At 41.0% G+C, this 26512-nt stretch overlaps 2 protein-coding genes across 2 annotated transcripts in view; both read left to right on the top strand.

The window, feature by feature from the left end:
* Positions 1–7327, top strand: part of HERC6 (HECT and RLD domain containing E3 ubiquitin protein ligase family member 6) — a 51121-nt gene extending 43794 nt beyond the window's left edge. Inside the window, 6 exon segments of the mRNA XM_012805332.2 lie at positions 743–909; positions 1914–1980; positions 2420–2490; positions 4329–4512; positions 4600–4702; positions 6844–7327. Coding sequence (XP_012660786.1) covers positions 743–909; positions 1914–1980; positions 2420–2490; positions 4329–4512; positions 4600–4702; positions 6844–7055 — 804 coding nt within the window. The 3' untranslated portion in view covers positions 7056–7327.
* Positions 7328–11121: 3794 nt separating this feature from the next.
* The window catches only part of HERC5 (HECT and RLD domain containing E3 ubiquitin protein ligase 5), a 57647-nt gene continuing 42256 nt past the window's right edge, over positions 11122–26512 (top strand). Inside the window, exons 1-10 of the mRNA XM_012805298.2 lie at positions 11122–11483; positions 14187–14307; positions 15219–15295; positions 17333–17554; positions 18887–18978; positions 19204–19334; positions 21544–21689; positions 22938–23014; positions 23753–23856; positions 26041–26100. Coding sequence (XP_012660752.1) covers positions 11204–11483; positions 14187–14307; positions 15219–15295; positions 17333–17554; positions 18887–18978; positions 19204–19334; positions 21544–21689; positions 22938–23014; positions 23753–23856; positions 26041–26100 — 1310 coding nt within the window. The 5' untranslated portion in view covers positions 11122–11203. The remainder of the gene's footprint in view (positions 11484–14186; positions 14308–15218; positions 15296–17332; positions 17555–18886; positions 18979–19203; positions 19335–21543; positions 21690–22937; positions 23015–23752; positions 23857–26040; positions 26101–26512) is intronic.

Below are 26512 nucleotides of genomic sequence, written 5' to 3'. Positions count from 1 at the left end.
CACAATTACTCTAAGAAGTAAATAGTGCAAGTAGAGTGTGGCGCAGAATATTATGTGAGTGGCCCAAGGTCATGCACCTGCTGATAGCAAAGGTTGGATCAAAATCCTAGAGTTTTCAGGCTAGTGAGAGACCTCTCTGCTGGGCTGTAGTGATGGCCTGGACAGTTGGAGCCAGTGTTTTCTCTCTGCCAGGATGAAAAAGTGCAGAGAAGAGAGGCCAGCCTCATCGGGGCTCTTTTCTTCTTCCTCTTCTTTCTTCCACTCACCTTCTTGGCCCACAGCATCAGTCACCTTCCCTGTCCTTGTAAGTACACCACCCAGGCTGCGGACTGCCTGGTCAAAAAAGACACCACTCATGGGACACTCATCTGCAAAGTGCACCTGTCCTTTCTCAGGGTCATTTTTCTACATACATTTCAAGCCAAACACTATAAAATTAAATAGTGAAAACCTTAGCTTATACAGCTATCTGCACATTTTTTTGTTTCAGATATGCCATTAGTAACAACAATACATTTATTTATTTAATGTTCTGAACTGAAAATGATGGAAACAATTTAAGTCATGTTACATAACGTATGCAAGAACTTCAAATTTCTATTTACCTGAGGCCCAATTTGTTTCTAAGTTGTGACTTTTAGAAAGAACCCAATTTTTTTTTTTTACTCATTTGATTATCCTATTGTATTACTGATTATTTATAATATCTTACTTTGGGGATTGTTTTCTTCTTTTTTCTCAGCCTAAAATTGATAAGAAGAGATACTTTCTCTTTGGAATTCTGTGTGGACTCTCCTTATTCAATTCCAATGTTGCCAACCTTCCTTTCCCACTGGCTCTGTATAAGAAACTTCTGAACCAAAAACCATCATTGGAAGACTTAAAAGAACTCAGTCCTGTTTTGGGGAAGTAAGTAAATATTGTTAATTTTTTCAGTAAATATTGTTTAATTTTCTCTAGTAAATCTCAGTTTATACATAAATAATGCTACATACGCAGAGACACATAGACTGTCTTCAATTTCTATACTGTATGCCCTTTAGATGAATTTGAATTTTAGCATGACTTACAATTGAGCAAACTTTCAAACATGGAGAAAAGCCAAATTCTTCTCTAATTTTTGACTAATAAATATACAGAATTCTGGCCTGGTCTCTTGATTTTCTCCAGTTGGAAGCAGTTGCTTTGGATGTAAATGTGTCATCACACTTGTAAATAGTAAATAGATATGGCTATGTGAGTGTGTGTGAAAAATGAAAATACACTCAACATCAGTAGTAAACGAGGGAACGAAAATGATAAGGAGGTGTTATTTTTCTGCTTATAGATTGTACAAATTTGACAACTATTAAAAGTTTTTTCTTACAGTGTTGGCAACAAGTTAGGATTCACTTCTTCCGTTACTGTTAGTAGAAGAATACATTGGCTAGATTTATATGAAAGCAGAGTTTCTCAGCCTTGGATACACTGACTTTTGGGGTTGTTTAATTCTTCGTTGTGGAAGGCTGTGATGGACGTTGCAGAGTATTTAGCAGCATTTGGGGTTGTACCCACTAGATGTCAGGAGAAACCCTCCCCATGATTGCAAAAACCAAAGATACCTGCAGACTTTGCCAAATGTCTCCGTGGGGTGGTTAGGGTGCAAAATCACTCCTGGCTGAGAATCACAGGTTTAGAGGAAGAGGCCCCTTTTTGTTATTTCCACACAGAAAGAGCGTATCTGTGTGGCAACAGTGTTCCAACAAATCAAACTGCAAATAGAGATTAACTCCAGGAAGACAAAGTAGGAAGGGGGAGGAAAGGAAATTTACATGATATTTTATGCATTTCTATACAGTTTTTCCATTGAACATTTACTTTTGAAATTTTTATAAGATCAACAAATCCAATTTTTTCAACCAAATTTTCATTAGGAATTTGCAAGAAGTTCTAAACGATGAAGGTGATGACATTGAAGAAGTACTTGACATACAATTTTCTGTGAGTACTAAAAAAAAGCCAGATACAGTTTAACTTTCATCCGTTTTTAAAAAATAATTTTTATTGTAATATAGTAAATATGGGATCCTTTTTTGAAAGCTATTTTACCTCTCTACTGCAAGATTTTCTCTTTACCTGCTTCTCATTTGATATCTTATGTCTGTATATTCCCAAATAAAGTGAAGATGAGTGATTAACCAATAAATGTGAATGATGTAAACAACTAAACAGAATAATTTGGCTTGAAAGCTATATGTCACATGTACTCCTATAGGTTTTTAATTTGTATATGTATTTTAAAGGCTGAATTATATAATTATTTAGCTCCCAGTTATTTTAATTTCTATAGGGGAAAAAGTACTAGCAACAATTGTATTTGTGAGCGGCTGATTATTCAGACTTTTTTTCTTTTTAATACCTGAATATATTTTGGTTACAGATACATTGGGACCAAACTGATGTTGACTTAATTCCAAACGGGAACTCCGTACCTGTGAACCAAACCAACAAGTAAGCTTTAAGACCTGGAATTTCTGCTTTGACTATATTCCCCAATATACATGTACTGTATGTAAAGTATTTACATCATTATACTTTAAAAATGTATTTTAGCTTCTCAAATGATTATTCTAGCGTCTCGTCTTTTAGAAAGTTAAAAAGGCTACAGAGTAAGAGGAAAAAGGAATCAATTAAATCTTTCCTTTGTAGCATTTTTCTGAATTTATTCATTTAACAAATATTTTTGAGCCCCTATTCTGTACCCGAATACTCTAGGTGCTGGACACGGCAGTCAAAAAAACAGGCAAAATTTGGAGCTTAAATTCCAGTGCAGCAGTGAGATGATACACAAATAATATGTATTATTATGTAATATAAGGGCAGATAGGAGAAGCACTCTGAAAAAAATTAAACCAATTGAGAGACTAGGGAGTTACAGGTAGCTGTGGTTTAGAGCCAGCTGGTACCAGCTTGTGAGAGCTGATTGTTAAATTTTCAAAAACATTAAGAGTTTATTATCAAAGTGTTAGTAGCTTAAGATTAGCCATGGTGGGAGCATTAGCGCCATGGTGGGAGCATTAGCGCCATGGAAATCAGCAAATGCTCCAAATGTGGATGCCCCCTGCATCCCTCCCTTTCAGAGAGCCAGTTGTTAAATGTTTACCAGGATACCACTGGTGACAGGGAGAAGGCAGAGAGGAGTTGATTTAGACAGGCTATTCCATGCAGGTGGCTCTAATCCACCCCTACCTGTAACCCGTAACCATCGGGTCTGTGGCCATGCCTCCAGCAGCAACCCTGCCATCCTGCAGTGGAGATTGCATCCTATGGTGCAAGACAGACCTTGCAGAAATAATTTCCACAAAGCAGCACGTGTTATGCCGGGGAGAGGGGAAAGGCACTGAAGGACCAACCCTGAGCAAGTCTTGCTCATGTTGAAGTCTGACACATGGTAGAAGCTGACAGGTCAAGAGGAAATGCAGCATTCTGTGGCCTAATTGCAAAAGAGAGACAGCCAGGCGCTGACATGAAGGGAGTCAGGCCCGAGATGAAGATGGAAGGGGGAGGGTGCGCACTGAGTCCCGCTGCTGGAGAGGCGGAGATGGAAGGGGGTGGAGCCGGAGCCCAGGAGGTGGAGACCAGCCTGGGTGACATGGTGAGACCTTGTCTCTTAAAAAAAAAAGAAAAAGAATGAAAATGGAAGAGTGGGAAGAGACTGCCAAGTCTGACAGGGTCAGAGCGCGGGAAGAGGTTGATCCCTGCTAAAGGGCTGGGTATTTACCTGAAGGGCAATGGGAATGTTTGGAAAGACTTTGAGCAGGAGAATGACATATTCGGATTAGTGTTTCTAAAAAATCATCAGGACTGCAGTGAGGAAGAAGAGAGCTGAATAAAGTCTTTATTTTTTGAGACAGAGTCAGTATGTCACCCTTAGTAGAATGCTGTGGTGTCACAGCTCACAGCAACCTCCAGCTCTTGGGCTTAAGTGATCTCTTGCCTCAGCCTCCCAAGTAGCTGGGACTACAGGCACCTGCCATAATGCTTGGCTATTTTTTTTGTTGTTGCACTTCATCCAGGGCCAGGTTCAAACTTGCCACCCTCAGTATATGGGGCCGGCGCCCTACTCACTGAGCCACAGGCGCTGCCCTGAATAAAATCTTAATCCTTCTGCTTCTTTTGTCTAAATTTCCTGCTCCTAGCTGACCACCCAACACAACACGCCCCCCATGTACTGTGTAGAAGTCATTCACTTTTCCTTCTCCATAGCAGTGGTAAAGAGGGCAAAGTATAGGACATTTCAGTCAGTAGTAAAGTGTGTCATTAGCGTTTTTCTTGTTTTTGCTTCCAAGGAAAGACTACGTTTCTAAGTATGTTGATTACATTTTCAACATCTCTGTAAAAACAGTTTATGAGGAATTTCAGAGAGGATTTTATAGAGTCTGTGATGAAAAAATAATTAGACTTTTCCAGCCTGAAGAACTAATGGCAGCAATAATTGGAGATACTGATTATGACTGGAAGCAATTTGAACAGGTAGGTGGTACCTAAAAGTGTCCCACTTTTTCTACACAACTTTTATGTATTCCCCCTGAAAAACCATTTTTCCCTCTTTCTCTCAAGAATTCAGGTTATGGGCATGGATACCACCCATCGCATCCTACTATCCTGATGTTTTGGGAGGCTTTCCACAGACTAACTTTGGATGAAAAGAAAAGATTTCTCCGTAAGTAGTATAGTAATAGACAGATCTGTAATTATATGTCATATATATAAAAAGATAAAAATTCAGACCAGGCACGGTGGCTCACATCCTAGCACTCTGGGAGGCTGAGGTGGGTGGATTACTTGAGCTCAGGAGTTTGAGAACAGCCTGCACAAGAGTGAGGCTCCGTCTCTACTAAAAAAAAAGAAAAAAGAACAAAACTAGCTGCTCGTGGTGGTGGCCCCTGTAGTCCCAGCTACTTTGGGGGACTGAGGCAGGAGGATTGCTTGAGCCCTTGAGTTTAAGGTTTTCTGTGAGCTATGAAGCCACAGTACTCTAGTCAGGGCAAGAATGAGACTATAAATAAATAAATAAGTAAATAATATATAAATAAAATATCTTGTTCATGTTGAAGCTATTCTTACTGCTGGGTCACACACAGTAATGGCAGAGCAAGGATGAGCGTTCAGGTTCCCTGCCTTCTAGACCAGCATTCTTTTTTTTTTTTTGAGACAGAATCTCACTGTGTTGCCCTAGGTAGAGTGCTGTGGTGTCACAGCTCACAGCAACCTCAAACTCTTGAGCTTAAGCCACTCTCTTATTTCAGCCTCCCAAGTAGCTAGGACTACAGGCACTTGCCACAACGCCCGGCTATTTTTTGTTGCAGTTGTCATTGTTCTTTAGCTGGCCCAGGCCGGGTTCGAACCCACCAGCCTCGGTGTACATGGCAGGTGCGGTAACCACTGTGCTACGGGCGCCAAGCCTAGATCAGCATTCTTGCCCTTACATAAGACTGTTTCCCATTTAAAAACAAAGAGAGACAGACATTGTTATGTTACTACCATTTTTACACTTCTCCATCCTGGCTCCAGTTTTTAGATTGTGCCATCAAGCCTTCCATCTGATATTCCTATCCTCACTTAAATAAGTCCTGTGATCCTGGAAAATGTAAAATATCTGTTTTATAATAATATACCACTTAGAAATAATAACAATAACTGATGCTGGTACTAACAGGGGCAGCGTTTCCTGTGCGTTTCCTCTGCTCCAAGTACTGTACTGATCACTGTGTATCTATTACTTCCCTTTAGCCTAATAGCAAGGCTGTGCTGTGAGGGAGGCACAATTCTTTTTTTCCCATTTTAGACATGAGGGAAAAGAGGTTTGGAGCATTTAGTAGCTTGTCCAGCTTGTTCAGACAGCTGGTAAGCAGGAGAACCAGGATGTGAGTCCAAGAGGTTCATGGTATAAGAACGCCCCCTGGTGGGAACCTTAAGCAAGCATTCTCTGGGATAGAGTTGTTCTCTCACCTCATCCCAATGTTTGGTTCTTCCTAAGATCTTTCTTCTTGGTACTTTTGTTGCCCCTGGGGATGTTGGGAGACAATTCCAACTTCTCCACAAACCCAGCCTGTTCCTCCTCTACCTTCCCCATCTTCTCTTTCTGTGGGAAACTTTTGCCGCAGCCCAGTGGCTCAACTTTCTGTATGTTCATTGAGTTCAAGTACTTCTCCCCACTCATGGGCTTTGTCCTCTGCCTTGAAAGCTTCTCCAGTGCCTCTCCTTGAGAAATAGCCAGGTGTGACCTCGGTAAAGTCTCCCTGATGACCACAGCCTGAAATCTCTCTCCCTGACTTGAGTCTTTTAGGCTCCTAGCATCATACTGCCTAGATGAGCCAATTAAATTTTCTTATATCTTTTTTTAAAAAATTAAATCATAGCTGTGTACATTAATGCACTCATGAGGTACAAGATGCTGGTTTTATATACAATTTGAAATATTTTCATTAAACTGGTTAACATAGCCTTCATGGCATTTTCTTAGTTATTGTGTTAAGACATTTATATTCTACACCTAGTAAATTTCACATGTACCCTTGTAACATGCACCGTAGGTGTGGTCTCACCACTTACCCTCCCTCCACCCGAAATTTCTTTATATCTTGCTACTATATTTTCATGTCTGTAATTTCCTCCCAACTAGGCCATGATCTCACTAAGGACAAAGACCAAATGTCATAATTTTTCTATGCTCCTTCTAGTCCTCTCTGCACAAGGGAACTCAATAAATATTTACTGAAGGAAGTGATTTGTTTTCTTCCCGTTAATTTTAAGTTTTACTCTTTCCATGCAATATGTTAACCAAAGTTTATTCCTTTCTAGTTTTTCTTACAGGACGTGATAGGCTGCATGTGAGAGGCTTACGGGAAGAGGGAATAATGTTTCGCTGTCCTGAAACTTTCACCGAAAGAGATCACCCAAGATCGGTGACTTGTTATAATATTCTGGACCTCCCTAAATATTCTACAATGGAAAGAGTGGAGGAAGCACTTCAAGTAGCCATCAATAGCAACAGAGGATTTGTTTCACTGTAATCCAGTCACCTCCAAGAGTCACAGGGAAGGCTGCCTCGCCCTCAGATTCTTCTGTTCTTCAGACATCTCATTAATACAAGGGCTTGATGGATTTTAGTTAGAATGAGTTGATGTGGGGCAGGGAGTAAAGGGAGGTGATGGTCAAAGGGTACAAAGTTTCAATTAGGAGAGTTCTATTGCATAGCATGATGAATAAGAATTAACTTATGTAGTTAATTATTATGTATTGTTCATTTCAAAATTTAAAAAAGTTTCAAATGTTAAGTATTTGGGGTGGCACCTGTGGCTCAAAGGAGTAGGGCGCCGGCCCCATATCCTGGAGGTGGCAGGTTCAAACTCAGCCCTGGCCAAAAACTAAAAAAAAGAAAAAAAAGTTAAGTATTTGAGGTGATGGATATGTTATTCACAAATTATAACATCACTTTGTACCCCATTCATTTATATAATCATAAATTGTTTACAATAAAGATAATTAGTTGACAGATGTCTGGATAAATAATAAGGTGATGAATCAAGAATAATATTTTTAATGAAACACAATTATGTAAAACATTTCCTATATCTCTAACCTTGCTATTAAAATGTTTGCTCTCATTTCAGGTGAGATGGCTTATGCCTATAATCCTAGCACTCTGGGAGGCTGAGCTCAGGAGTTTGAGACCAAGTAGAAAAATTTGCTGGGCATTGTGCAAAAAAAAAAAAATACTTGCTTTTATTGAATTATTCCCTGAACAATGATTGTCATTTAATATAAGGCCCCACACAGTGATGCATACCTGTAGGCCTAACTACTTGAGAGGCTGAGGTAGAAGGATCAGGTGACCCCTGGAGTTCAAGGCCAGCCTGAGGAATATGAGACCCTGTCTCTTTTTTTTTTTTTTTTTGAGACAGAGTCTCACTATGTCACCCTCGGTAAGAGTGCCATGGCATCACAGCTTATAGCAACCTCAAATTCTTGGCATTAAGCGATTCTCTTGCCTCAACCTCCCAAGTAGCTGGGACTACAGGTGGCTGCCACAATACCTGGCTATATTTTTTTGCAGTTGTCATTGTTGTTTAACTGGCCCCGGCCAGGTTCAAATCTGCCAGAATCAGTGTGTGTGGCTGGCACTGTAACCACTGTGCTATAGGCGCCTAGCCAGACCCTATCTTTTTAAAGTAAATAAATTAAATTAAATTAAGGTGAATGATAAAAGCTGACAGATCCTATTATTAGAACTAATAAGTAAATATAGATCTCAGGACTCAAGGTAAATATATAAAAATTAATTGTACTTCTATACACTCACAACAATCATAAATTAAATTTGAAAAAGTACCATTTGCAATATCAAAACAAATACTTCAGGATAAATTTAACAAAAGATGTTTAGTGTTCATTGAAAATGATACCATATTGCTGAAGGAAATTAAAGAAGGTTTAACTTAATGGAGAGAGACATCATGTTTTTACCCTATACAGAGGGTAACAAATGTGTACACATTTTAAGAAAAAATGGAACTGTATTACATATGTAATATGTAAGCCATGTTTGACTGCTGCAATTAAAAGAGGAGCTCAACATGACTGGTATTCATCTTTGGTTATAGGTATATATTGAGTATTTTATATCCTGGTCTTCTTGGTTCCATAGGAAGAAATGCTTCTAGGTGTTGTTAGAGATTAAAGCTTTTCCTATGACATGTGCTCAGGCTACATGACTTGTAGTTTTGACTCTGTTATACCCAGAGTCACTGCAGTCCTGCGTATTCATTTTCACCTTCATAAACTCCCCCGACCCTGCTGATTGGGGAGGTGGATTTGAGGCAGTGTGTGCCTCTGCCTCCCAGTTGACACATCTTCTGAAATAAATCTTTTCCTCCTTGATAATCCTGTTGTCTCAGTAACTGGCTTTCGGTGTGCAAGCAACATGAACCCCCCTTGTGAGGTTTTTTTTTTTTTTTTAACACTATTACCGATATGTGAGACTCATTATTAATTTTATAAAGGGTGGGTTCAGCTCCCCACCCCTCCAGGCTTCATCCCACGTCTTTCCTGAGGTGTGGGCTAATGAGATGGACGAAGGGCAGAGGACTACTTGGCTTCTTACTGCTGATAAGGAGCATAACTGAGGATGGGGCCAGGATAAGAGGAATGAAACAGTTTTGTTTTGTTAACAATTTTTTAAAGAATTTATTTATTTTTATGCAGTTTTGGCCAGGGCTGGACTTGAACCCACCACCCCCAGGATACAAGGCCAGCACCCTACTCCTTTAGTCACAGACACCACCTGAAATAAAACAGTTGTACAGTTGTGTTCAAGTATTCACCAGTGGTGGTTGCAAATTTAAGGTTTGCTCAACAAGAACATTAGTACTTTCATTTACTGTCTAGCACAGTACTGAAGTGAATAGTGGACTATAAGGTAGATAATGAACCCTAAGATAACGGGTGACAGGCCCAGCTTCAGGAGTTCCTGTAGAACTGCTCTGAAATCCTGGAGTATTGAAGTCAGTAACCTCCAGTCAGGCACCAAGTCACTAGCAGGGCCCTACTGTAGCCACGGAGCTAACTGGGGTTCCCGTTTTCCTCTAGGTATTCATATCCATACAGGAGGAAGTGTTAACACCACACGGACTCCCCCTTGTTTAGCCAATGGGAGAGTTAGCATACCTAAGGTGCCCAGATTTTAACATTGGTAAAGCGGGACACCATTGACAGGGATGAGGGTGGGGTGGGGGGGTGTTCTTAATTAAAAATTTGGTCTATATGGAGCAACACAAATTTTCATAGAACGCAAAAATAGTATTGTAATATATATATATTTTTAATTTCAACTAAGTACAATTTACAAATATAATGCATTAAAAAAAATTATGTATAGGGCCGCGCCTGTGGCTCAAAGGAGTAGGGCGCTGGTCCACCTGGGCCACCTTGCCCAGGTGGGGAGTAGGGAGTTTACATTAGCCTCTTCATTTCCAAATGAAGTTACATTAACCTCTTCATTCCCAAATGGAGTTACATTAACCTTTTCAGCAGCCGAAACTGTATATTCCCTTCCGGTTGTCCCGCCGATCCCTAGCTTGTCATGCATTCTTTCCAAAAATCGGGACTTTTAAATAACGCCTCAGGACGCGGGACAAATTGTTTAAAATCGGGACGTCTGGCATACCGGATTAGAGTTACCTTGGCTGGAGAGTTGGAGAATCTTTGTTCAACCCTAACACTCTATGCAGTGTCTCCTCAATACGAGGAATATTTTTTTTTGAGACAGAGCATCAAGCTGTCCCCCTAGGTAGAGTGCTGCGGCATCACAACTCACAGCAACCTCCAACTCCTGGGCTCCAGTGAGTCTCCTGCCTCCGCCTCCCAAGTAGCTGTGACCACAGGTGCCCGCCACAGCACCTGGCTATTTTTTGGTTGCAGCCGTCATTGTTTTGGCGGTCCGGACTGGATTTGAACCCACCACCTTAGGTATATGTGGCTGGCGCCTTAGCCACTTGAGCCACAGGCACCGAGCCAGTAGGCCGAATCTTAAAAGCATTGTTAAGTAAAAAAGTCAGACACAAAAGACCACTTAGATAGGGTTCCATTTGTACGAGATTCTAGAAAAAGCCAAACTACGTTAACAGAAAGCACGTGACTGTTCTCCGGGCTCGGGGAGTGTGGGGGGCGGTGGCTTACTGACTGCACAGCCACTTCTCGAGGCTCCGCTGGGAGCAGAACGCTTAACAAACTTCAGGGTCCTTTGTCACTACGACTGGCAATTCTTCAAGTCGGCAAGTGTGGGGGTGCCTCCTCGTGGAACTGCGGTTTCCTCCAAAGCCACTCTATCCGGGAGTCAGTTCAGGAGGCCGCTGCCTCCCGGGTCCCCCGGGGGTGCGTCTCACTTTATCACCTGCCCGAGGCTTGTTTACTTTGGCCACCTCCTAAGCCACTGACTTTCGAGTTTCCTTTTCGTTTTCCATTTCGGCCCCTAAATAATTTCAGTTTCGTTTCTCACTGACTGCTGGCCTCGCCCCCAAACAGCGCTCCGGGAGCCTGGGGCCGGGCCGGGGCGGAGCGCAGGAGGCTGCGGGGCGGCGCCGGGCTCGCCCAGTGGGTCCCTCACATCCCACGTCTCCGCGTCTTCTCTTGTCTCCCGGCAGAGGAGCCCGGCCAAGCGGCGATGGAGCGGAGGCCGCCGAGGAGGGCGCGGGGCTGCACGCGCTCTGCTCCGGGGTCGGCCCCCGGCTCCCGCTCCGCCGGGACCGGCTCCGCGCAGCCGCCCCGCGCGCAGCTCTGGCTGTTCCCCGGCGCCGCGGGTCTGCACGGCGCGCTGCTCGCGAGGGCCCAGGCGACGCGCCAGATCTGCTGCGCCCGGGGGCGCCTGGCGGTGTTGGAGCACGGCGGGGCCGGTGTCCAGGTCCACCCGGGGCTCGCGGGGAGCGACGGCGCCGGGAAGCCCAGTGAGTGGAGCTGACGACGCTCGCTCGACGTCCCGCCTCGGGCCGGGGTCTGAGGGGCGGGCTGCTGGGCTCCGTGCCCGCTCCGCCTGCGGGGCCGGGCGGGGACGGCGGGGACGGCGGGGACAGCGGGGACGTTCTCCCAGGCTGGCCCGGGTTGCGGGGTGAAGGAAGGACAGCTCAGGGGGCACCGGCGCTGTGGTGGTCCGCGCTGGCCACAGGCTCACGCCAGGCTCGGCTCGGTCCTGGGTGTGCGGTGCTGCGCACCTGCGCGGTCCCTCACCCCTGTCCCTGCTGCGCGCGGGCTTCTTGGGATGCGAGCGACAGATAGCTCCGTCACTGAGCAAACTGACCGACACAGAGTATGCAGGCAGAATCTTCACCATTTCAGCCAGTTTTCCTCTATAACTGGGTTCTCTTCAGATCTGGTCCCCTCCTCCTCTTTAGAACATACCTGCCCGGATTTTGTGAGCCTCTGGAGAATGTCCTTATCCTGTTCTCTGTCAGTGATAATATCTCACATTGGCCTTGGATTAAGCTTCTCCCAGATCCTAGTCTCCGTAGGTGTTAGGTACTGTGGTTCCGATTTTACAGATGCAGGAAAGGAAATGCACACACAGTGTTCTTTAAAATTTTGCCCATCTGTAGAGTGACATACTGGTATCTAACCGGCGTATCTTTGGTACTTAACGTTCAGTCGAGCATCTTTTTCCGTTTTCCAGGGGGCATTTGTATTCCTTTTTCGGTAAATTACATGTTCATCTATGCCTGGATTAAAAAAAAATGAGTTATTTCCTTGAAAGAGGTACTTGAATATTGAGTAAGAATAGGCTTTTGGGCTCGGCGCCTGTGGCTCAAGTGGCTAAGGCGCCAGCCACATACACCTAAGGTGGCAGATTCGAATCCAGCCCAGGCCTGCCAAACAACAATGACGGCTGCAACCAAAAAAATAGCTGGGCATTATGGTGGACACCTGTGGTCCCAGCTACTTGGGAGGCTGAGGCAGGAGACTCGCTTGAGCCCAGGAGTTGGAGGTTGTTGTAAGCTGTGATGCCATGGCACTCTACCCAGGGGGACAACTTGAGGCTCTATCTCAAAAAAAAAAAGAATAGGCTTTTGCACGTCATATATGTTGTAATATTTTTCTCATCTTACTTTTTGTTGATGTTATGTTTTGCCGTGCACAATTTAAATTTTCTTACAGTTTTTTTTTTCCTTTTCAAGAGGCCTATGGATTTTGGGTTAAATTAGAAAGCTATCCACACTTTCAAAATGTTAAAAAATGTGCTCATTTTTATAGTAGTTTTAAGATTTTATTTTTGAAGTTAAAATGTTGGTACATTGATTTTGATTTAAGGAGTGAGATGGGACGATAGGTTTGTTTTTCCAAATGGCTACCTGGATGTTCTGGCTTTATTCCCCGAATACCCCTCTTTTATAACTGATTTAAAATGTTCAATTGCCTTTTTTTTTTGAGACACAGTCTCACTTTTGTCACCCTGGGTAGAGTGCCCAGGTGTCATAACTCACAGCAACCTCAAACTCTTGAGCTCCAGCGATCCTTTTACCCTAGTCTTCCAAGAAGCTGAGACTCAGGCGCCCTCCACAACAGTGTAGGGGACCAGCTTCCACACAACCTGTGGGTGTCCCTAATGCTTGGCAGAGACCACAAATAAATGCTTCAAGAGGAGGGCTTTGTCTGTCTCTACTCCTCAGCGATTTCTCTCACAATTTCACCCACACAACAGCAGGGTGTTCTTTTAGAGACAGGGTCTCACTCTTGCTCAGGCTGGTCTCTAACTAGTGAGCTCAAGCAATCCACCTGCCTGGGCCTCCCAGAGGCTAGGATTACAGGTGTGAGCCACGGGGTGCAGTCTTTAAATAGCTTTTTCAAAGAAGTCTATTGGGCCATTTCTTATTACCAAACTGGTTTGTTTCTCCTAGAATTTGCAATGTGGTTTGCGCTTTGAGATTTTTAAACGAATAGATTCTATTTCATTGGCATAGAAGAGTGGAACAAGATCCCCAAAGTATCCTTGTTTAATTTTAATTTTTGTGAACAAATAAAATGAGTTAAAGTAGTAACTAGTGGACAATTTCAAATTTCTTAACTTTTAATAAGGTCAAAATGCACTATAATGCCAACGAAAATTCTTTGGACAGCATCTCCTTTAAAAATAGCCCCCTCCCCCTCCAAACACAGCCCTTTCTTTTAAAAGCACAGGCATTGGCTTCTATTAGAGGCAGTTGAGAAGTGTTTGTTATTGTGATTTGCTTTGTTTTTGGAGAGAATAGGTGTCAGAATATGCAGTATATTTGTTCTTGAACTGAGTTATGGTGTCCTAAAATTAAGTTATATTTTCTCATACACCTTTTCATTTTTATCATTTCAAATTTAGTTTGTCTCCACTTATTAAACAAAAAGCTAAAAGCAGATATTTAACTGGCTGTTTTAAGGGTATACTACATTTAAAACAAAGTATAAATCAGTGCTTTTCCAAATGAAAAAAAAATCTACTTCAAGACATTTGTTATTCCTAATTTTGCTTGGCATGCATGAATTTTCTTAAAGAGAAGTTCATGTTAATTCAATGATTGTCTAGTTGGAATTTTTTCCAGATGTTTTACATGTATTGTAATGAAATCAATAATGATAATGGGTAATGATCAGAGTGATGGCAGTTCTTGGTTGGATTTACTCTGCAGAATACCTTAAGTTAGAAAAAAAAATGAAGATACATTCCATGGACCAAGGAAGAGAGCACCTGTTGGTTTTATCTTCCGATGGAAAACCATTTGAGTACAACTATAGCATAGAACATCCAAGGTAAGGAACTTTTTTCTTTTATTAAATGATTTTAATTTTACTCAAAGGACACTAATTTTGTAGGAAAATGTTACCGTATATGCTTCTTGTTCCCTGCTTTATGTATAATAGCATCTTATGTAAATGATGAATCCTAAAGTATCCAGTGAAGTCCATTAGTATACTTCAAACCAGTATGTCTCCTAGGGCAGGTATCATGCTGTTTTGGCATTTACAGGAAATGAGTGAGTAGTCTTCCAAGATGTAATTGGACTAGTCATTGACCAATTTGATCCTCACAATAATGCTATCAGTGTAAGTTTCCAACCTAGAAAAATACGTTATCATGGAATGACTTGTGAGACTTTTTCCTGGTCTATCATATGAATTATAACTCAAGTTTATTAGTTTATTAGGAAGTATTTTAGAATCATCCTTTTACACATATATAATGCATATTATTTTCTCTTTAAGCCACTAATTAAAACATTTAAGTTTTTTTTTTTTTTTTGAGACAGAGTCTCACTTCGTCACACTAGGTAGAGTGCCATGGCATTACAGCTCTCAGCAATCTCAAACTCTTAGGCTTAAGTGATTCTCTTGCCTCAGCCTCCCAAGTACCTGGGACTATAGGCACCCACCACAACGCCTGGCTATTTTTTGTTGCAGTTGTCATTGTTGTTTAGCTGGCCCAGGCTGGGTTCAAACCTGCCACCCTCGGTGTAAGTGGCTGGCACCATAACTGTGCTACAGGTGCCGAGTCCATTTAAAGCTTTTGAAAGTAATTTTAAATATATATGCTGAATGTGAAGCAATAAATTTAAATTTTTTTCTTGACTTTCAATTCCTAATTAAATACAGTTAATAGTTCTAACATTCATGTGGTAACTTCCATTATGGTGATTAGCATAAAATATATTTTCTTTCATCAGGTTTCAAAGAATTTTGCAAGAAAAGTGTATAATTCAGATCACATGTGGAGATTATCATTCTCTTGCACTCTCAAAAGGTACCGTTTTAACATCAATTTTTTATAAGTAATAAATGTATTTCTATGTAGAGCCAGGAGAATGTATATGCCACACTTTGCAACATGATAGAAAAATGGTTTTAAATATGGTATGGTTCAGTCCTTCACTTTCCCCTTTCCTTTGACAGAGTTTCACTCTGTCGCACTGGGTAGAGTGCCCTAGGGTCATAGCTCACAGCAGCCTCAAAATCTTGGGCTGAAGTGATCTTCTTGCCTCAGCCTTTGGAGTAGCTGGGACTACAAGTGCCCACCAGGAGGCCCAGCTAATTTCTTTCTTAGAGATGGGGTCTTGCTCTTGCTCAGGCTCAAGCACACCTGCCTTGTCCTCCCAGAGTGCTAATATTACAGGCGTGAGCCACTGGGCCTGGCCTCGGAGGACTATTCTTAAAGGAGATAGAAAAAGAGAATTCTTGAATCTATAACATTTTCAGATTTCCATAATTACTATTCCTACATTTTGTATCATGTTTTTCTTTTTCTTTCTTTTTTTCAGACAGAGTCTCGCTATGTCGCTCTCGGTAAAATGCCGTGGCATCACAGCTCACAGTAACTTCAAACTCTTGGGCTTAAGCAATTCTCTTGCCTCAGCCTCCCAAGTAGCTGGGACTATAGGTGACTGCCACAATGCCCGGCTATTTTATTGTTGCAGTTGTTTAGCTGGCCCGGGTAGGGTTTGAACCTGCCACCCTCGATGTATGTGGCTAGCACCATAACCACTATGCTATAGGCGCTGAGCCCATGTTTTTATTTTTCAAGTATGAAATAGTGAAAACTTTCTGGATAATCAAAACTATTCTCTCTGGAGTCTGGGCCAGGCCTGGGCTACCCCTTTCTGGAACCTTTCTTTCCTTTTCCCAGCACTCCTTCAGCTCCAGTGGTAGGCGCTCAGGATTTCTGTCCAGTTGTAGGCCTGGCCTCTGGGGTGTTTTAACATTACCTTTTGAATTCGAGTAGTTTCCTCGGCCCTTCAGTATTGCCTGTTTCCTATGAGCTACTGTACTGGAGGGAGGGAAGCAGTGAATATGGGTTATTTCCTAAAGTAATAATTAAGACAGCAGGAGAAAGAGGGGAATTTGGGGTCAAAGGAATTTTTGTTACTATGGTAGACATATGTAAACATGTTCATAAACTGAATGGAAGCTTGAATTTGGAAGAAGTTAACAGGTAAGTGTTTTACCTGTACTGAAGGCCTTTTGAGGTTTGAGAATATGATACGTTTACTGGAAAAAAGTAGTCCTTTGACTTCATCCATTCTTAGGCAAATATTTCACATTGAGTATCTACCATGTTTAGGTTATGAAGTGAAACCCACCCTAGCCCAGGGTCTGGGGGCGATTATATGCAGGGTATGGGGATGTTTGGTGTTTATTATTGGTAAATCACAAGACAGAAAGAATGAAAGTTGGCAAAGCAAGAGAGAAATTGGTCGTGCTCATGGTTATATTTCTGGTGACTGGAAGGCACAGGGAAGGCTATTTGAAGGAGAGGCGCTGCCTCCCGTCAGATCCTGTGCTGTATTTTGCAAAGCCGTGCTCAGTGCACATTCCTCCTCTGATGGGCTTTTCAGACTCCTTTAGAGGAGTCCTTGAAAAATAGGCTTTATATATTTAATTATTGGAAGAAGAAACTGATGTTTTAAGGATTCTGCAATTTTACAAGTTGTTTATTTGGAATTTTTAGGCACATAAGAGGGAGGAAGTGAAAAGAGTAATTCCAAGTTTTATTTTCCCAGAGATAGAATGTTTCTGTTTTTCATGGGCCAGTCCTCTCGGATTTTTAAGTAAATACTGCTTAAATTTTGATTACAATGTGTTAAAATAACTTCATCATACCCTTAGAGGTAGGAGATAGGGAAGTATCACTGCTACTCCTAAACACTCTTGTTTTCTGAGTCAGACAGGCGGGATCTGAGAGTCCGGTCAGTGTGAAGGTAAGATCGTGTTTTAACATTCCGTAGAGCGTGCATAATGCCCCAGGGTAATGTCTGCTGACATCAGTTTCTCTGTTTATATCAAGGTGGTGAGCTTTTTGCCTGGGGTCAGAACCTGCATGGCCAGCTCGGACTTGGAATGGTGTTTCCCTCAACCCCAACACCACAGAGGGTGGAGACCCTCGCAGGAGTCCCCTTGGTGCAGATTTCTGCGGGAGAAGCCCACAGCATGGCCTTATCCATGGCTGGAAACATTTACTCATGGGGAAAAAATGAATTTGGACAACTAGGCCTGGGCCACACCACAGGTATGGAATGTATTCTTAGAGTCATATTATCAACAAGTAATATTTTAGAATAGAGATGAATTTAACATGTCAAAACAGTTCAAATTTCCCACTCGAATTTGCTCTGTTTTTCCTGATTATTTCTCTCTGTCTTCAGGGCTGAATTGGTCTAAGAGACATGCATAGTTTGGAAGTGGTTACTATATTTGAGACCCATTTCAAGGACAAAGCATTGCATTAGGGATCGGAACATCTGGATTCCTGGTTCCCTCTTTGCAGTTACTAACTGCAGGGTCTTGCCCAGCCACTTAACTTTTCTCTAGGCTTTATTTTATTTTTCTGTAAAGTGACAAATTTAGATGATATAATCTCTGCCTTTGCACTTAAAGTCTATTAATATAATTATATTATTACAAAAGGATACTAACATTCTATTTAGCAAGTCACATGTCCTGATCTTATTCTATAAGGTATACACACTCACACAAACAAAAAACACACAATTCCCATTATTGAACAGAGCAGATGGCAAAATCGTTTATGGTCTGAGACAACTATTAGAGTTTTCAGATGTAACACTTTCTGCTGCCTGACCCTACAGGGTGATGTGTGCATTACCCTAGATCTCTGGTCAGCATTTACTGCATTTCTCCCTGACATAGTTCAGTGCTAGTTATGTAGAATAACCCATTAGCCAGCATTAGAAAAATTTTTAAAGGAAGCAAAAGAGTAACTAGGCCATTAAACTATTTTTTCTGAATGTCTGGTTGTTTTAATGGGAACGTAATAGTGAAGAAAAGAAGAGGCAGTATTAAGCCAAAGACGCTGCAGTATAGAATTTAAAAGAAAAAATGGTTGTTAGAAGAAACATCTAATGCAGTACAATTAAAGTTCATCAAGTCAGGTAGGAATAAGATGAACGAGCTCTGGGAAGCAGCCTGGCCTTTCACAGGAGGGACCCTTAAGTGTGACCCTTTTGGCCACAACCTCACCCCCTCCTTCAGGCCCTGATTTAGGGCCTAAACATCCTGACCCAGAGTCTTTCATGTCAGAATACGATAGGAACTGTTGTTGCTGGGTTGAGAGGAAGCAGTCTAGGTAACTCCAAGGTGAAAGTCAGTACAGTGGAACCTCCATAGGTGACCACCGTCCTACACTGGCCACCTCCTTCAGTTGACCTAATTGCCATAGACCAGACAAGCACCACGTGTGCATGTCAGTACAGTAGGCCCAGTTCCATACAGTTGACCGCCTCTGTATGTAGACCACTTTTTTCCAGTCCCTGGGACAGTCAACGTACAGAGGTGCTATTGGATTTCCTTTTGGTCACATCCGCTGTTTTTCCCTACATAGGTGAAGCTTCTCCTTCCCTTATTGAAGCACTGGACGACCAGAGAGTGGAATTTCTCACTTGCGGTGGCTCTCACACTGCCCTGCTCACAGAGGTGACTGCGCCTTTTTGACAGTATTTCTGGAAGAATATTTTATATGCAGTTAGTGTTTCCCAGGGAAGAAACGTTGTCACTTCCCACATGTCACTTCCAAAGTAATTTGGAAGCTTAACTTTGACAGTCCTTTTATTAGTTATTTGCTGAGCAGAAGGTTTTGCGTCAGTGAATATGACTTCCATGTTACATTTCTCTGGCATCTAATATAAAGGTCTTTCTTAGGATGGGCTGGTGTTTACTTTTGGTGCTGGAAAATATGGGCAACTTGGTCACAGTGGAACACAGAATGAGCTAAGACCCCGTTTGGTGACCGAGCTCACTGGGAAAAGGGTGACCCAGATAGCATGTGGAAGGTAAGATGTGAAGTGTCAAAGAAGATCACCAAATGTAAACTGGGGAGTAACTCAGTAAAATTCCCATCAGTTTCTTTGAGATGTTAAGTGTCAAACATTTTCAAATCGGTGAAGATGCTTAATTTGTATTGTTAGATAATCCTACTAAATCTTTTATTATACACATTTATTTTCTTTGATTTCTTTAAATGAGCAAATATTCTTTCTGTTGTCTCTTTAGTGAAATACCTTGGTAACTACTCAGATGTACTTTTATCTTTAACAAAAGTAAGTCAGCCGGGCATAGTGGCTCACACATGTAATTCTAGCACTCTGGGAGGCCAAAGCCAGTGGATTGCTGGAACTCACAGGTTCAAGACCAGCCTGAGCCAGAGCAAGATCTCATCTCTAAAAATAATGGGGGGTTGTGGCAGGTGCCTGTAGTCCTAGCTACTCAGGAGGCTGAGGCAAGAGAATCGCTTGAGCCCAGGAGTTTGAGGTTGCTGTGAGCTAGGACTTCATAGCACTCTACCAAGGGCTCTAACAAAGTGAGACTCTGTCTCAAAAAAAAAAAAAAAAAAAAAAAGGAAAGAAAAATAAGTCATTATTTATTTGGGAAAAATAAATAAGCATGAATTACAAAGGCTTATTCACTATGTATTACCCTCTCTCACGACCCCTCAGGGCCACATGTTTCTTAGTGCCCATAATTCTTTCCTAGTAGCCTGTTCTAATCACAGGAAAGCAGTGGTTAGAGTAGACTATTCCTGAGAGGTTTGTTTTTCATAGCTCACTTTTTCATAAGGGCAAAAAATCTTAAACTCTATGGTTTACCTAATTATTTTCTTAAATTGTCAGGTTTATCAATTCCTATCTTGCCAGTAGGATGTTGAAATTTGGTCAGGTTAAAAAGATATTTTCACCCACTTATTCTTCTTTTGGGCAAATGTTTTCCTCACTAAACAAAGAGCAAGTTAGACGCTATCTGAATTTTGAGTGCACGTGTTAGTATATCAAAACCCTTCCTATGAAAAACTGTTGTACATATTTTTGATCTGTAGACGTATTTTCTTTTGATCTTGGAGTAAAATTACATCAATGGGAAATACTGTTAAGGTAGACCAGATTATTGGAATATGATTTCCTTCACCAGAGAGATGTTCTTTTTAGTATTGATATGTCATTTAATTTCTCTCATCAGAGCAGTGCTATCATCACTTTGGATTCTTCATGACACACGGTCCTTTGAGTAGCATGTATTATAAGAGAAGGAGGCAAGTTAGAGATTGATCATCATGTAAGCCAGGGCAATCCCCTTACTAACAGGAGAATTCACTAGGAAGACTCACGGAACATACTGAAAACTATTAGACTCACATTTACAATTATTACAAATAAAGGATGCAAATTAGTTATCAGTCCAAGGAAGAGAAAGGTAGGGTCTAGGAAGGGTCCAAACACCAAACTTAAAGTTGTTTCTCTTTAAAGCAGGTGGCTGGTGTTACCTCTCCCAGCCTGGTATCTGGCAGTATGTACAGAATTTGCCAACCAGAGAAATTCACCTGAGTCCAGAGTTTTTATTAGGGTTTTATTGCTTAGGTATGATTGATCGAATCATTGCCCACATCATTGATCTCAATCTCTAGCCCCTTTATTCTGTAGGTCTGGCTTATACTGCAGATCTGGGGAGCTTTCCCCTACCACCTCTCAAGTGCTTTGGCAGGGTCCCTCCATGAATAACAAAGACTGTCCTCAATCACTTTGGCAATTCCATGGGTTTGGAGGTTACCTCCCAGGAACTGAGTACAAAGGTCAGACCTCTCTTTGGGCAAGGCCAAATTCCTGTACTATACATCAGTGCAGTGGGAGAGACCAATTAGTAGGAAAATCAGTGTGATCAATGTCTTTGGGAAATGGAGTCATCTAGGATGGAGAGAGGAAGGACTCAAGCTAAGCCTTGAAAAAGGAGCAGGAGGCAAGAGGAGATCTGGCTCTGAAGAAAGGGAACCCTGTCTGCTAATGTGTGACATCATGGTCTTGAGATGCCCTTGAATTCCAAAGTATCTCAGCTACACACTGATTTCTTGGTTTCCAGATGGTTTTTGTCCTTTGAGAGTTGCTTAACTAGTTTCACTCTCACTGGGCAACCTAACTTCAGCAGTTTACTGTACTGCTAAGTACTCTTGTCATTGTGGCTAATCAAGAATTGACCACGTGTTTTATTTAATAGGTGGCACACACTTGCCTATGTTTCTGATTTGGGAAAGGTCTTTTCCTTTGGTTCTGGAAAAGAGGGACAACTGGGAAACAGTGGAACACAAAATCAGCTGACACCACTTCCCATGAGATTATCTTCAAATGAGGAACTCCAATTAGGTAAATTCTACAGGAGCACAGGATTTGGAGTGATATCTTTTTAGAGAAAGTGAATTTCCTAAGTGGATGATGTGGTAAGGAAAGCAGTGTATGTGTATAAAGGGAGCCTTTCTAAACATTGGTTTCATTTTTTACTGGAAACAATTAAGAAGAGTCCGTGTAACTTGTCAAGTCAGAATAATCATGATTTTTATATTGCTCCTTCAGAATAGGAATAATGTGAATTTAAATGATAAGAAAATCACATAGACTGTATGGATTCAGAGGTACATGCAGCTCTGATTCCAGTCTTTGTGAGGCTTATTACTTCCATGATGACTGGTTTTCCTATCTAGGTAAGTTGACTCATAATCATTTGAGACCCTTGGGATATTGAGCAGTTGACATGTAGCAGGGACTCGAAGCACACTCAGCATACGCCTGTCGCCTCATCCTTGTAGCAGGTGTTGGAAGTGTGTTCTGTCATTCATTTTACTAGTGGATGCAGAGATTGGAGAGCAAAGGGTTAGCCCCTTAGCGCCAGTGATTTGGCTGGAGCTGCACAGTGCCTGTGTGACCTCAGCCTGAGCTCCAAAACTTATTCTGCCATTAGAAGCACCTCAGAGCACTTTTGTTGGTTGTTTTGAAAGCTTGGTGGTGACCTACAGCAATAAAATGTACTCAATGCTTGTGAGGAAAGGAATAGTAACTACTTTAGTGAGTTCATACATTATCTTTGATTTCTTATGACCAGTTATATGGGGCTTAAAGTAGTTGTTTTTCATAGCCAGCAGTCACTGGTTACATCTCGAGAACATGGTTTTTAGTAATGGGAGCTGAATTAAACTAGGTAACAATTAACTAACTAAATATTAAATTTGAATTAAACTAGGTAACAATTAACTACTAAATAACTAAAATGTTTGCATTTTACATATAAGCATTTTTATTAATTATATATATTAAACTGAATTAAACTTGGTAACAACTAAATATTTGTTTGCATTTTACATATAAACATTTTTGTTAATTATATATATTAAACTGGTACACATGTCAATCTTATGAATCACATATTTCCCAACTAGACTTTACTTCTAAAAATACATATATTTCTGCTTCTTAGTTGGTAGAAAATATGCTGAGTCTTTGCCTATTAAAAAGATAAAATGACTATACCTTTAAGAAGAATCTAAAATCATTTAAACTAAATATGCGTGATTGTGCCAAATGACTTTCTAAACTTTGCTTTTTGTACATCCTTTTCAGAAAGCCACGCCTCAGAAAAGGAGTTAATAATGATTGCTGGAGAGAATCAAAGCATTCTTCTCTGGATGGACAAAGAGGTAAAAAGTAGATCTCTAGATGTTCTGTAACTTGGCATTTTAAGCAAAACAAAGAGTGGTAGAATCCAGGTTTAGTGAATTCCAAAATCCTCAGGTTACTAGCCTAAGTTTTGGGGGAATAGCTGGACATTATTAACAATCCTTTATTGTTTAAACTTTATCAATATTTGCTCACAAAAATCAGCAGTTTTGTCCCTAGTGAATGTGAAATAAGTATGATTTCTTTAGACTCTACTTACCTTTTGGGGGTCTCCTTGTCAATGGTGTTTGGTCGGTTTCCTGGTAAGCCAGCACGGTAACAGATTCTAAAAATGACCCTAGCAGCTAGTACTAAAAAATACCCAAGCTTCATGTATATCCATGTATATACTTCATAGTATATCCATGACTTTCCTTCCCTATCTCACCAAGGGAAATCAAGTTCCTCCCACTTCTGCACATAGCTACTCTAGATTTTCCCTTCAGTGCTGATCAGTTTGACCTGATTGTAGTGGTACAAAGTGCTGAATGTTGGAACTCTTAGGGAAATTTACTTTGAGTCTGGGCCCCCTTGGACAAGAAAGTGGCAACCAAACATATGATTGATTGCTTTTTGGTAGAGCTTTATTTTATGATTGTCCCAGGGTGGTGTCATTCATATTTAGAAATCAGTCTTACTCTATGCTTAGACTGTGCCTAAAAGTTGGGTAACTATTTCTGATATGTCTAAATTATTGTATTTTACTTTTTTGTCTTCAGAATTCCTATGTTAATCTGAGGAGGAAAATTCCTACACTGAATGAAGAGACTGTAAAGAGGTGGATTGCTGATGTCGAGGCTAAACGGTGGCAGAATACAAAAAGGTGCCCCCCGCATGTCTCTCTCTCTCAATAGCATTTCCCAAACTGGTTCTGCACAATCCAGAGAAATGAGATTTTGTGGCCCATGAGTGTGTTAGGTTTCTCAGAGAAATAGACCAATGTATGTATATACACTATCTGTCTATCTATCTATCTAGCTATCATCTATCTATCTAACAATGGAGAAAGAGATTATTTATCAAATTTACTGTCACACTAGAAAAAAAATTTTTTTCCCTTGGGGCCACAGTGTTTTATTATGAAAATAAGTAAAATAAAATAAAAATTTCAAAAAAATTCTTTCTAAATTAATGAAAAATTTATTATTTTTATTATTTTCTTGCATGAGTTATATGCAACTCATGCAGTGCTAGAATCAATTTTACACAGCGTGCCACATGAGTTATATGTGACTCATGACATACTTAATAAATTTGTTTCTGAGAATTGAATCTTTTGTCATTCCACAAGTCTTTAATTGCATCTGGAGTTGACCTTAGTGGTCCTGCATGATGACTTCTAAATCATACCCCCTAAGTATATGCAACAGTGTTGTGTCCTCTCATACTATCCAATCATTTTCTTTTGAAGAGCTGCCAGGCAAATATTCAAGGGAAAATGCACAATTAAAAGTTATGGTAATTGGCAAACCTAGTCCAGCATGTGAGGCATGCTTGGGTGGGCCAGCTGAAGCAGGACAACAGGAAGTGGGGGAGACAGGCCCAGTGAAAGCGCAAACAGTGAGCGTAGTTGCACAGCGCACTGGTATGCTATGGGCCTTTTGTCTATCTGCTAGTTCTATATACTTCGTAAGGCTCCAGGCTCAAAACTAGTGTGAGTTAAATATAACTCACATGGCAGTTCATGTGTTAAGAAATTGGCTAATGTGGTTGTAAGGGCTAACAAGTCAGAAATCTGTAGGATAGGCTGGGCGTAGTGGCTCATGCTTGTAATACTAGCACGCTGGTAGGCCAGCGCAGGTGGATCTCTTGAGTTCACAAATTTGAGACCTGCCTGAGGAAGAGTGAGATCTCATCTACTAAAAATGAAAAACTGAGGCAAGAGGATCTCTTGAGCACAAGAGTTTGAGGTTGCTATGAGCTATGACGCCACGGCACTCTACCAAGCGTGACAAAGTGAGACTCTGTCTCAAAAAAAAGAAAAAAAAATCTGTAGGTTAGGCCAGCAAGCTGGAGGCTCAGTGAAGACTTGATGTTGCAGCTGGAATCCAAAGGCCATCTGGAGGCAGAATGCCCTCTTCCTGGGGTGACCCCAGTCTTTTCTCTTCAATCAATTGGGTGAGGCCCACCCACATTGTGGGAGGGTAATGTGCTTTCCTCAGAGTCTACAGTTCTGGCTGTTGATCTCTTAAAAAAATACCAGCACACAAACATCTAGAGTAATATTTGAGCAGATATCCAAGTACTATAGCCTAGTTATGTTGACACAGAAAATTTACCATCCCCCCTAAAGGACAGCCTTCTTTACTGTGTGACTTCTCTGGGCCTTTAATGTGTTTGTATGTAAAGTGAGTCTCTGAGAAAGAAATATAGTCTATAGTACTTCCCAGTCCTATTTGACCCTGGAACCACTTATTTACACACCTCCTATTCATAGCTGAACAATGTGGGTGAACCTTTTCTAAACCATGGAACTCCTACAACCTGTAAAGATCATGCTCATTCTGACAAACGTCTTTCACAGATATATTTCTAATCCTGGGAAATAGGTTTACAAAATAGTTGTATCATAGTTTGCCAAGCACAAATGATCAAGAACTATTTATATAATTACTTCTAAGATGAAACTGAGCTTATATACCCCTTCCTCCCATTTATTTTCTGGTAATTTATTTTGTTTCCACTTCAGTGAAACAGAAATAAATAGGGCCTTGCATAGGGGGTGGGTTGGAATCCCCAGAAAGTACAGACCCTAGATCATGCCTTTTCCTCTTTATTTGTGGCTTCTCTGAGTACATATAAACCTTTTGATTTCTCATATTTACAACTGAAAATTTGAGATCTAGAAAATGGAATAGACTTTTGGATGCCAAGATAATTTGCGTACAAGTAGGAGACAAAGGGAAAAGTTTGGAAAACAGTTACAGATGTTGTATTTATCACGTCTCACGCTACAAAGAAGCATACTGTATGATTTTGTTTAACCACTGTTTCATTCCTAATGTAGGGAAATCCAAGAGATATTTTCATCTCCTGCTTGTCTGACTGGAAGTTTTGTAAGGAAAAGGTAATATATATTACCTTTTAATATTTAAAGGTAAATTAAATATTAAATTTAAGTTTTTATTAACAAATTTAATTAAAATTCTGTTAAAAATATCATGAAAGAATATTTAAAATGGTTCAAGATTAAAATAATTAGCTATGTAGTTATCTCTTTTTTAAAATGACATTTATAACAAAAGAAAATATATGCTTGCTGTAGAAAGTGCCAAAAATACAGACACACAACAAAAAGAAAGTGACAATGACCCATAGGCCATCATTTACAAGTAATAACTAGTATATATGGATGAGTATATCTTTCCTATGCACAGATACTCTTTTATAAAGAATGAGGCTCGGCACCTGTGGCTCAAGCAGCTAAGGCGCCAGCCACATACACCTAAGGTGGCGGGTTCGAATCCAGCCCGGGCCCG

The sequence above is a fragment of the Otolemur garnettii genome, unplaced genomic scaffold (genome assembly GCF_000181295.1).
Source record: "Otolemur garnettii isolate 467f Iridium unplaced genomic scaffold, OtoGar3 scaffold00039, whole genome shotgun sequence".
Taxonomy (NCBI): domain Eukaryota; kingdom Metazoa; phylum Chordata; class Mammalia; order Primates; family Galagidae; genus Otolemur; species Otolemur garnettii.
This window is presented reverse-complemented; position numbering and strand designations above follow the sequence as displayed.